A 13,321-nucleotide genomic window follows, 5' to 3' on the forward strand; every position below is an offset into this window, starting at 1 on the left:
GAGGTCGCGCCAAAGCCACACTCCATTCCTAAGCACTGGAGTGCAGCTTTGGTGCAGCTTCTGGATTCTTAGGATGCACGCATCATTTAAACAGCATACCTCCAAAGAGACCTGAAGCAGCTTTATTTTGGCAGTCTGTAACAGGCCTATAAAATGTAAATTAATACAAATAATATGGACATAAAATCAAGATGAAAGTTGGAAGGCTTCCCTGAATAGAATAGTCTTTAGTTTAGACTTAAAGTAATCTAATGTGGTGGTCCGCAAATTCATGGGAAGGAGATTCCAAAAATATGGAGCAGTGTGGGAGAAGGGGCGTATCTGAGTAGGGGCTTCTGTGGTTCCCAAAAGAACAGTAAAATATTTACAGTATTATTCTGATTCTATTTATCGGAAGTAGTTCCCACAGAGATCAGTTAAACTTGCTGACTGGTGTGTATGTGTGTATGCAGAATTGTATCATAATTAAGGCCTGTGATTTCATGGATAAGAATGGGAGCAGGAAACAAAATATTGGTCCAGGGGAAATCGGGGTAATCCTCTTCTCTCACACCCATGTCATCCACATCATTTCGACTTTCTCTGCGTAGAGAGAAAGAGTTACAGAGCTCCATGCATCTGACTGACTGCATTTGCCCACTGCTCACCTTTCCAATTGGGACAGCAGGTGAAGGGACTCTCCTGGAATCTGGAGAAATGGGACCAATATTCCATGGAACTATTTCTTTTGTATTTCATGGAATTTTGAGCCTTCTGTTTACACAAATGCACCTGTCAATTTGCATAGCTCTGCCAAGTACAAACCCTGTGCTTCTGTCAAACATTCTGACTCATTACATTTCATGGTTTGCCACTGCCATCCTCTCAGGCTGAGAGAGTGTAATTTGTCTAGGGTCATCCAGTGGGTTTCCATGGCTGGCCCGGGATTCAGACCCTGGTCTCCCAGTGTCCTAGTCCAATGCTCAGACTATTATGCCACAAACTACTGTCTACCATAGACATTAGAAGTCCAGAAGTATATTGATTGCTGACTGCATATTGTATAGGAGTCAGTCAGTGGTTGTTTCTGGTTGTTCTAGATTACGTATATAAATCTGTTGAAAAACAAAACAAAAAACACATTTCTCACCGGCTAGTAATAGTACCACCCCCATGCCTTCATCCTAAAGTCATCACTTACTCATTTTAAGTGTGCATTTTTCTTCTTCATAGTTTGAGGCTTTTGTTTTCTGAATGTCTCAAACTTGTCAGGCTAGGCTGAGCATATATTTTCTTTGTATGTATCAGGGTTTTGGTTTTTGGTTGTTGTTTTTTTTTTGTTTGTTTGTTTTTTGCAACCTAAAGTAAAAATGCCTGTGGTATTGCAATATAAATTGTTGTTTCCTTTTACTATGTTAATGTTCAGTTTGTGCTTTATGATACTTGGGTGTTCATAATAGTATAGAAAACAAATCTTCATCAACATTGAAGGTTTTTTTTAATATGTAGTGCCACTTGAAAATTAATATTCTACCATTTATTTTGTTCTTTAGTATTCCAAGTATTTCTTTTGCTTCTGAGTACATTCCGAAAGGCATTACAGACTCGGTTTAAGTGCAAATAGCAGAATTTGCTTAAGTTACATCTTTCGGAAGTGACAAAAAGAGTCTTAGAAAAGTTTTTTTTTTTTTTTTGCTGGAGGTTACAGCTTAAATTGAACATAACATTAACAGAAGAAAATAGTGCCCTAGAAGAATTCTGTTGGGTTTTTTTTTTTCAGTTGCACAAGTGGACATGCACTTACTCTTGTGGTCTCCAGGCATGCAACTGTTTGTGCAACAGCCAGTTGTCCATTTTGCATAACAGGTACCTGCACTAGATCCCTGTTTTGCAAGGTCAGGAACTATGTATTCATAAGCAATAATTTGCATTGGTTTCACTAATTTGTTGCAATGAAATGAAAGTATTTGAAATATTGCAAGCACTTACACGAATGTTTAACCTTCATCTCCCAAGTTATTGCTAATTAGAATAGTATGCAAGAGACCTGCTTCAGTTGTGATCCAGCCACATGTGGAGGTCATGTATTAACAGCTAAAAATTGATTGTTAAGTAACCTTGTTTTCAAGGTTTAGCACCATTTATTTTGATAAAGGAATACACAAAGCTTTTATTTACATATTACAATAATATGTATTTGGTTCTCAAAACAATTCATATTGCAGCTTACCTCAAAATTAAATAATAATAATAATAATAATAATAATAATAATAATAATAATAATAAATATTTTATTTATATTTCCCGTTTCTCCCTTCGGATCGAAGCGGGATTACAGGAAGTTAAAAACATCATAAAAATACATATATAATTTGGAATACATCAATCAAAGAAAAGAAAGTAATAAAAAGGAAGAGTTGTTACAATATTGCTCACAATCATAAGGATTGAGTCATCATATTCAGGTGTAAAATATTATTCAAAATCAGATTAAAGCAGATCAGTTGAATAGGCCCACCGGAAGAGATTCGTCTTAAGCGCCTTTTTAAAGACTTCCAAAGAAGTGATAAGACGGAGCTCTTCCGGTAAGTTGTTCCAAAGTCTAGGGGCCATCGCAGAAAATGTTCTATAAGAGGTAGTTTTCAACCTGGTTTTAGGATTCTTTGTGAAAGTTAGTATTATGTGATGCACTTTAACCCTTTAGTCTTCACAAACTGTGATGGTTTTTCCTTTGTGTCTGTGCCATGTATAGTTTAAAATTGTGATAAATAGGTTAAAGTTCCTTGCTTTATGGATGTACACTGTAGAAGATCTTGGAGAATTAACAGTGTTTTTGTTTTCTTAGGGCATTCTACCTGGACAAGTCAAATCTTCCACCTAATTCCACATCAAAAGCTGCTTATATAGATAAGGTAACCCCAACTGTTCTCTGTGTGTTTAACCACTTTTGCATCTAAATTGGTTCTTCCTTGGAGTAACACTGCCATGCATGCTGTAGACAAGAAAAATCTTCTGTTTCATAGAATATAGACTAAAGGGATGTATTAATTATGTGAAATAACCCACATTGTTACAAAACCATGAAAGTAAGTGCTGTAAAACAGGTTCAAAAGATTGAAAGGCTCATGATATGTTCTTGTTCTGTGCCTTTAAGTCAATTCCAACTTATGGTGACCCTAAGGCAATGCTATCACAGGGTTTTTTGGGGCTGAAAGTGTGAGACTCACCCAAGGTCACCTAGTGGGTTTCCATGGCTAAGCGAGAAATTGAAACCTGGCCTCCAGGTTGTAGGTCAGCACTCAAACCACTACCCCATGCTGGCTTTCATGATATAGAACTCATCAAATGACCAGTTCTGCTCCTTCTGTTGTATTTGTTACATAGACATCTATATGCTTAAATATAAAGAATTGTGTTTGGTGAATGCAGTGAGTTCTGGGAAGAATACAGTGAGTTTTGGGATCTTAGCTCATTAATTAAACCCCTTTCTTTAACTCAGCAGGCAAACTTCCTCATCTGCCATTAATTCTCATTAATAACCTAATTAAAGATATTCAAAGCATGGTGCAGTGGTTTGATTGTTGGATTATGTCTCTGGAGACCAGGTTTTGATTCCCAGCTCAGCCATAAACCCACTGGGTGACCTTGGGCAAGTCACATGGTCTCAGCCTCAGGGGAAGGCAATGGTAAACCTATGAGTAAATCTTGCCAAAACCTGCATGATAGGTTCGCCATAGGGTCACCATAAATCAGAAACGACAAAGGCACACAACAACAACAACAACAACAAAGTCTGACATCTTTGTTCTTTTGCTATATACATGGTAAATGTCTAGCTCTTACTTGAGCTGCCTCTTGAAGAAAAAAAAGACCCTTTTTGCTATACTGATGGTATCTAAAGCTACTGATTCTATACATAATGACAGAAAGGTAGTATGGCATTCTGAAGATATCATGCACTCTGAATTTATCCTTTTATCAAGGCCAACCACAGTTTGGTTTTTGTTGAACTTAAAACTCATTATACTTTCTGCCGCAAAGGGAAGCTGTTATAATCACAGAAGGGTTTTTTTTTTTTTTACTTTTAGCTGATGAGGCCCATCAATTCTTTGGATGAACTTTATCGGCTGATGGTATCTTTCATACAATCTAAGCGCACAGCAACCTGTGCTTACACAGCCTGTAGTGCGTCTGGAGTTGGACTGCTGTCAGTTTCTTCAGAACTTTGTAGCAGACTTGGAGCTTGCCATATCATCATGTGCAATAGTGGAGTACACCGGTATGATATCTGATCCATTTTTTAACATTGTGGTCATTGTTATCTAGTTCCAGGAATTATGATTTGCTGAAAATATCTGTGTTTAGTCTGAATCTGCATGTGTAGCTTGTATAAATTCCTATCAATATAATGTATGCATTAAATGTTTGCTTTAGCTGTCAGCTCTTGAATTATCTCATTGAATGTCCTGGCAAGCCATTATTGCTAGTCTCAGCTTTCCTTATTTTCTAATACAGCGATAATTAGTATTGAGCTTGCATTGTTATCTCTGGAGGTCTTTAAACAGAGGTTGGATGGGCATCTCTCAGGAGTGTTTTAGTTGTGTATTTCTGCATTGAGAGGGTTGGAATAGATGACTCTTGCCCTTCCAGCTTTAAGATGGTATCATTCTATGATTGTGTGACCTACCTACTAGGACCATTTTTAGGGGTCAATGTATATGTAAGATTTTAAAAACAGATAGAAAGAAAAGGATATAATAAAATAATTTAGATGATGTTATGCATTTTGAAATAGCATTCAACTGAAGACTTGCAGCACAAACCTATATATGTTTTCAGAAGACAAAGAATTATTTGAGAAGTGTCCAATTGAATCACCCCAATTTGACAGCACATGGGAGTTCTTTGTAGTGACTGAATCCATGATTTAGAAGTCAAGTTGATACCCTTGAACAAGTCAAAACAGGAGGACTTTGAAATATCTACACCATAGACTATTTCCTGTGGATACACTACAGTTTCTGTATTTAAAGATGAATACCAATGGGCAGGAATAGAACAAATATTCACAACTACTTGAAAAAAATAGTCTAAAAATAGATTTTTCAAGACTTGGAATCCTCTGACAAGGAGACTACTGGACAGGCAGGTTTCCAGCAAAGAAAACAGCATTTTCTGTGTAGGAAACAATGCTTTTGCAAAGAAAACAAGTTCCTTGTCCAGAAAACCTTCCTGAAACTATTTGTTCATATAAAGTTTAACTAAATCACCATCTGAACCGTCTTGCTTAATAATAGTCTGTTCTGATCCTCTGTATTAAGGTAGATGTTCTCATTGCTATTCTAACAGCTAGGAAAGCCTTTAGTTATTCAATACAATTTGTGCATAATTCCTAAGGATAGCATTGTCCTCAGACCATACATGGGCTTGAAGCCTAAGATGAGTTCTCCATTTTGTCATTTTCAAGATCCAGATATTCTTTTATAAAACACAGCATGAAAATGTGGTGCACAATAGAAATTAGCTCTCTCAGCTAATTAGAAGAATATTTAAGGTTTTCAGTGCCAGGTCCTTTTATGACAGGTCATGTTAAGACAGATACTGCATGATTGTTACCTACTTCAGGATTAATTCACAGAGAATTGATAGAATCTGTATCAGAATGAAGAAAGACATGTATTATGAAATCCTATAAGGCTTCTTCAGGCTCTCTCTTAGCACATGTTACAGCACTGTTCATGGAGGGAAGTGGCATCCTAGATGCTGAAAACAATGTAGCTTTTGGGGAGTTTGTAGAGCAAGTACTTGGACATCTTCTGTCTGTGAGGTGTTAAAGGAGAGAAACTGTCACTCCATCTCAGGGCCAAAGCAGACAGCCTGGAAGATGCAATCTCTGGCTGCTTTGGCCATGATTGCTCTGGAACTGCGGCAATCGGATGGCCTGCTCCCAAAGCGGGCTGACACTGTGGTCCCAAACAGGCTACAAGCAGGAGTAGATTAATCCATTCCTTTTGCTGGCACTTCAGGCCACCTTAGGAAGCCTCAGAATGGCTTCCAGCCACTGTGGAGGCATACGTCATCTCAATGTCATGTCCCCAAAGCATCCAGAAGCCCCTCTATTTGGCACATCTTTTTCGGGCCTCAAGCTGCATCTGGATATACAGGCTAATTTTTTTTCTATTTGGGAAGTTATTATGAAACTTAATTGATGTCAGTTGATTTCTGCCACTTAGATAGGAGTATTTATTTATGTATTTCATTTGTGTGCCACTTTTTTCCACGAGTAGGACCCAAGGTGGCTCCCACAGAACTTTAATTAAAAACCTTCACAATAAAAATTTAAAAAACAATTAAAGTCACCACATAAAACAGTAAGCATTGTTTAAAAGACACCCCACTCTCTTGCTTGCGGATTAAAAAACAGTTTAAAGAAAAAGGTATTTGCTTGCTCTTGAAGGGAAATCAGGGAGGGGGCCAGTTTAGTCTCTCATGGAAGGGCATTCCAGAGGGTGGGAGAAGCCACCAAGAAGGCTCTCTCTTGTGTCCTCACCAAGCCAGCCTGGCGGGATCAAAAGAAAGTTCTCTCCTGTAGATCTTAGAACTCTGGCAGGTTCATATGGGGAGATACAGTCTTTTAAGTAGTCTGGACCTAAGGCATACCAGGCTTTATAGGACATGACCAGCACTTTAATTTGTGCCTAGAAAAAAAGTGGTAGTCAGTGAAGCTGTTTAAATAAGGAAGTTATATGCTCCCTATAAGTGGAGTAGAATGTTTTGATGCAGCCTCTTTTTCTCAAATAATAATAATAATAATAATAGGAATTATTTATATACCGCCCAATCACTGGGAATCCGGGCGGCTTACAACAGAGGGGATAATAGATGATTCCCTGCCCTCAGGCTTACAATGTAAAAAGACACAACACAAAAGGGAATGGGGGGAGGGGATCAGGTCCAGCATTCTTCTCTCCCTCTGAGGCCTGGACCAAGGCAGATGGACCAGAGGGAGGGCTCTTTTTCTTCATTAAGGCCAGGCCTGATGGCGTTGGGCATGTCCTTTTGCTCCCTCCCGGGCCAGAAAATGACAGTTGGAAGAAGGGAGGGGAGGGCTCTTCCTCTTCAGGCCCGATGGCATTGGGCCTGTCCTTTTGCTCCCTCTAAGGCCAAAAATAGTCTGGGAAACTATAGGAGACAGCCCCCTGTGCTTGTCATTCTCAGATTCTCATAGATGCCAATCAGAAGAGGAACAGCTTAACCTGTGAATCATATACTGAGAGGTTCTGGCTTGTTAGCCTCGTGGAATGATAGTGTTTTTCTTATCATTGTGTCTGTATTCCATGTTAAGGACCTGTTTGTTCAGAAGATATGGGCTAGGGATTCTATGAATGTGTTGAGGGATTCTATGCATAAGTATATATACATGCATGCAGATAGTGTATATACTTGGTCCTCTCTTTCTCCACAGAATCTCTAGCCCATATTATTTTGGTAGATATTCTTTGGAGCACTGCAGGTACTTGGTGCTCCAAGGAGCATGCTTTTTCTAGAATAAATATCTAATCAGTTGCTGTTGTTCTTTGTTGTACTCTGCTCCACACTGGACTGAGGGTAATTGGAAGAATCTGAGGATTCTCACAAGAGAAAATCCAACTGCTCTTTCCAAGAATAAACACTCAGACACTCATCTCTCCCATATATACACACACACACACACACACACACACACACACACACACACACACTCAGAATGGTGTAGACTGCTCTATAAATAAAGAACTAATTTATTTAAAGGTCACTAATTTGTAAAATCAAATGAAGGAAACAGAATAAGTAGCAGATGGATAGATTGGTTAAAAAAAAACCAAGGAAATAAACTTCAAAGTTAATCTAAAAGTCTTATTTTTAGAGTAATCCAACCAGGCTCACAGCAGAAATGAATTGATTATAATGTGTTGAAATTTCCATGGGGCATGACCTGCTGAAGTTAATTACTTAAATTAAATTGATTTTAATGCAAGAGGTAAGCATAGACTGAGCTTTCCATAAGTGAAGAAAATGGGATTGAGAAATGATTAATTTTGACATCTTTAAAAACTGCTCTTTTAAAAAAAACACACATGCATACCCTGCAAAAATATCACAATAATATACAGAATATATTTTTCCTTATTTTGCCGTTTATTTTCCTTCTCAGAAAAATGAACTGTTTTACAGTCATTAGATGTATTGGGGTGCCTCACCTCAAAGTTCACACATGCTGGGTATCCCCGCCCCCCCCAAAAAATAAGATGGCTAATTGTTATCCCCTTTGTAGCATGAAGTTCTGCCCAGTCTTAAATGCAAGTGGTAGAATAATACTATTAGAGATATGGGAGTAGTACACATAGGCCAAATGTGTTGGCGACGCTTTGGCAGATTGTATGGCAACATAGTCATCAGTTTAAAAATTGGTAGGATGAGGGGCAAGTGACAAGGGGTTTTTTTGACAACTGGAGTGTGCTTTAGCATAATAAGAGACAAAGGAGAAATGCTCAGGGATTCAGCTAACCTGTCCTATCCTTATCCTATTGGATCCTTCAAGGATACATTTAGAGTAAAAGGTCTGTGAGAGCACTAGTGGTGTAAGTTCTTAGAAAATTATTAGAATTTTCAACAAAATATACAATCAGTTTTTCATTTCAGTTAAATGTAAATGTGTGCCCCAGTCATCCTTCACCTTTGTAAAGAAAACAGATAGAACTACTAAACCTTTAGAATATTTAGCCTTTTTAATTAGTTTTTTTCACTCTAATCCAAACTTAGCCACATTAAGCTTTAAAAAAAGCTTGAAAGATGTTTTTGATTGCATTTAGTATCTATACTAATATTCAAGCTTTTGAATAGGCAGCAATTATTTTTGCTTTGATTTTTTATTGCAATGTGTTTTCCAGTTTGGCATTGAAGTGACAGATCCTATATCTGTTTCAGACAGACATCTTTAGCAAGTTTATCATCTTAAGAACACATAAGAAAGAAAATGAAAGTACTGTACATTTTAATCTCCACAGTGCTTTATAGAATGTGTTTGCTATAAATTTATACAAATTAATCAGTTGTACAGATTTACCATAATTAAAATTAACATAATCCTAAAAAGGAATCTCTTGAAAACACACCATTCTGCATCCCAGTAGCACACAACAATTTACGGTAGAATTCAAATGATCCACCCCCTTCTAACATGCATTGGATGGAAATGTATGCATCCCTCAGCAGATAAGCACACTGACTTGGAACATCTGAGGGGCACAGGGTCAAATTTTCATTGTAACATGATAACATTTAATATGTTCTGTAGGCTCCATTTTACTCACTGTAAGATGGGTGAATTGTGTTGCCCTTTACATTCAGTAGGCAATTTCACATTGAGTTTTGATTTTAGGAACTAAAATAAGCATTAAAAATGAATAACAGAAGCCTCAAAGCACAGTTCTTGATCTCTTCAATACAGTCATTCAAAACAGATCTGGGTGAAGATATGGGTCTTTAACAGGGACTTAAAATATGGCACCGTTAACACACCCTGAATATCAGGGAGGAAAGCATTCCAAAAGATGGTGGCCATCATGGAGAAGTCTGTGTTCCTGGTTGCTGCCAGACGGTGATCTGCAGACCACAAAATGATCAGTCTTGCCCCCTTTGATACATTAGCAGTTGGGTTTATATTGAAGAAGACAGAGTGCTAATTTCTTTATACCTCAGAAATAATACAGTACTTTGAAATTGGAGCCATAGTTAATAAGCAATCAGTGTAATTACATATTCCATATCCCTTAATGACACCTTCTGGTCTTGAGGGGGGAGCTAAGTGGGTGATCCACAGCTAACCTCTTCATCTGATTCCTAGGCTGATGGTGCGTTTAAAATGCAGGTGGACAAAACTAGATTAGACCAATCCTACTTTGTTCATTTAGCTCTCAATGATAAACACCATGTCTGTTCTCCTATTTGTGATCAAGTCACAGATGAATAAATTAATCTGGCATTTTGCAATAGTATCATCAGGCAAGAGTGTCCAGAAGCCATGCTACAAGGTTTATACAAGGAGAAGGAAGGGCCAGAAGAGGATATGTATGGCGTATAACCTTCTAGAGTCGACCACTCAATCCTCCATATTTTTCTTCCTCTACCATGCCATTAGAGACATATACTCTTTCTTACAGGAGTGTGCCATTCTCCTTCACCCATCTCTCCCAGCCAAACACATTCTGAAATCACTATATAGTCCTCCCTCCGTTCTTGCAGTCTTTGGATCCACTTCCCTTGCTTATGTTTGAGGGACAAACGGAGGGAGAATGAATGGGGCATGTGTTTGTGGTGTGGACCAGCACACCTCTGTGTGCATGCACCTATATTCAAGCCAATGGGGCTTGAATATAGGCAAAACTCCATTTTTGCGAGCGGGTCCGGAATGGATCCCCATGAAAAAGGATGGGTGACTGTACAGTTCATTAATCTTTACTTAACCAAACACAGTAACTACTGCATCCAATCACACATTCCACAACAGTCCAAAATCATGAGGAATAGACTTACATTATGTATATGCATTCCAAAAAACAAACAAAATGAGAATGTGCTTTATAGACTATAGCAAAGCCTTTGACTGCATCAATCAGAAAAGGCTATGGAACACTCTCACATACACTGGAGTGCCACTATATTTGATGGATTCTGATGAGAAAACTATACTCAGGATAAGAAGCCACTGTCAGAACAGAATATGGAGAAACAGAATGGTTCTTATTTGGACAAGGGGGTCAGGTGAAACTGCATTTTTTCACCCTACTTGTCAGTGGTCTCCTACTCAGGATGACACCTGGTGCAGGGGGGGAGGCTTTCTGGGGGTGGAGCCAAAAGGGCAGCTGCCCCCCCCCATTCCTTCTGAGTCTGCTCTAGACCTGGAAGGCAGCTGGGAGGGGCAGCTGCATGTTAGCCCTCCTCCTCCATCCCAGGCTTCCTCCCTGGAGAAGGAGCCTGGGACAGAACAGCCTGGAAGGGTACATGTTTGCCCTTTCTATCCTGGAGGGGAATAGGGCTCAGCTGGTTGTCACCCCCACTCTTATGGGTGTTATCCAGTATAGATCTCAACCCCCCCCCCCTTTCCTGGTGGTGCCACTGCTATTTGTTCAATTTGTACACAGAAAACATCTTACCAAGAGCAGTATTAGACTTAGAAGAAGGAGAAGTAAAGATAGGAGAAAGGAACATTAACAACCTAAGATATGCAGATGACACAATATCACTAGCAGAAAACCTCATGGACTTGCAACAGTTACTGAGGAAGGTTGAGGAAGAAAGTGTAAAAGCAAAAATAATGACCATGGAGAACCTACATAAATTCAGTATGCAATGAGATATTGTTTCTTATGGCCAATGTTTTTAACTTCAGCTTCTGATGGTTGAATGAAGGTTTTGGCAGCTCACATAATTTGTTTTGAGCTTGTTTGCATGTGCTCATCATCATCATCCTATCTTTTTCCCACTTTGAGAAATGTTTGCTGACACAGACACTTCCACATTTAGCCCTTAGACTATATAATTGTGGTTTGGGTCCTACTTTCTACCATTGGGAAGATAATTTATGAATAGATTGGGCAAACTCATCCACGTCGAATAATAATTATATACAGTTTAGAAAAAGGCCACAGTTGTAGATTAATTCATTTAGGGCAGGGGTAGGCAACCTTTTTGAGCCGGGGGCCGGGTTGCTGTCCCTCAGACAACTGGGGGGCCAAAGCCAAAAAAATAAATAATTAAATTATATATACCGGGACAAATGTAGGACCAAATTTTGAAATTGAGGACACTTTTTAAAAAAAGGAGGACACGCTGAAAAATTTGCTGATTTTTAAAAAAATGTTAATATAAATGCATGTTTCTGAGGCTTCTATAGACAATTGCCCCTCTTGCCTGCTGCTTGCCCGCCTCCTCCTAATAGGACAAAGGCCCCAGCGGCAATCGGCAGCAGGACTGGGCTGGGGCTGGTCCCAAGGCCTCGCTGGGCCGGATCCGGCCCACAGGCCGTAGGTTGCCTACCCCTGATTTAGGGTCATCTTAAAATATTACAAAATAGTGAGCAAGCAATCTAGTTCAGTCTTGAAGTAAAAAGAAGTAGAATTCTGTAAAATGTAAAGCTTGTTTACTACTCTGTGATATTTTGTTTGGTCCTAAAACATATTAAAGATATTAAACTAGAAGATATATTAAGATATTTAATTAAAATATATTTTGAGGCCAGCATAGCATAGTGGTTTGAGTAATAGACTACAGCTCTGGAAACCAGGGTTTGAATCCCACCTCAACCATGTAAACCCACTAGGTGACCTTGAGCATGTCACACTCTCTCAGCCCCAGGGGATGGTGATGGCAAACCACCCATTGAAGAAATTCTGCCAAGAAAATCCCATGATAGGCCTTAGGGTCATCATAAGTCAGAAATGACTTGAAGACACACAACAACAACAAGAAAGATATTACATTATGGCTGCTTAGATATTTTTTTTCAGTTGGGCTAACAGAGCTACATGGTTTGGAGGGTTTTTTGTTTTTGTTTTGTTTACACGTTTTAGTCGTACTCCGAGGAATATTTTTTTATTTAATGTATTTGTTTTTGTATTGCAGTTGTACTCTGAGTGTTACTCTAGAGCAGGCTATAATTCTTGCTCGGAGTCATGGCCTACCTCCTCGTTATATCCTGCAAGCTACAGATGTCATGCGCAAACAGGTAAGCCATTTTTATTTTAGTTATGTATTACACTTTTCTCATTGTACATTTCATTTACTTCTCAAATGATTATTTGATTTTGCAGAACAAATCACCATTTTGAAAATAACAAGAAGTAATGGCAGTGATGGTGAACCTTTTAGGAACCAAGTGGCCAAACTAAAGTGTCTACCTGGTGCTGGAGGTGGTACTTCTGGGGTTGGGGACAGGACATCCAGGCCAGGACTTCTTCCCCTTGCCCTCCGAGGCCGCCTGCTGCCTCTCTGGCCAGGGTGGCAAGGGGGAGGAAGAGGAACAGGCGTGTGTCTGTTCCTCATCTTCCCCAGCCCCCCCCCCCCCCAGGCCTGAGATGTCTGGGAAGAAGGAGGAACAGGGGCACACCATTTCCCCCTCCCCCACCCCTTGCCTCTCTGGGGGCAGCTGAAGGCCCGGGACAGCCAGGAAGGAGGAGGAATAGGCACAAGTCTCTTCCTACTCTTCCTCACCCTCCGCGTGCCATAGGTTCACCACATGGAGCTATGTCATGTGTAGTCTGGAAAGGACAGGTCTCCAGTATCCTGGATTTGTCAGTTAAA

General features: G+C 39.4%; 1 protein-coding gene across 1 annotated transcript in view; it reads left to right on the forward strand.

The window, feature by feature from the left end:
* PREX2 (phosphatidylinositol-3,4,5-trisphosphate dependent Rac exchange factor 2) overlaps positions 1 to 13,321 on the forward strand; it is a 176,542-nt gene that overhangs the window by 151,627 nt on the left and 11,594 nt on the right. The window contains 3 exon segments of the mRNA XM_042464860.1: positions 2,826 to 2,892; positions 4,069 to 4,259; positions 12,644 to 12,746. Coding sequence (XP_042320794.1) covers positions 2,826 to 2,892; positions 4,069 to 4,259; positions 12,644 to 12,746 — 361 coding nt within the window.

This window comes from Sceloporus undulatus, chromosome 4 (assembly GCF_019175285.1).
Source record: "Sceloporus undulatus isolate JIND9_A2432 ecotype Alabama chromosome 4, SceUnd_v1.1, whole genome shotgun sequence".
NCBI classification, from domain to species: domain Eukaryota; kingdom Metazoa; phylum Chordata; class Lepidosauria; order Squamata; family Phrynosomatidae; genus Sceloporus; species Sceloporus undulatus.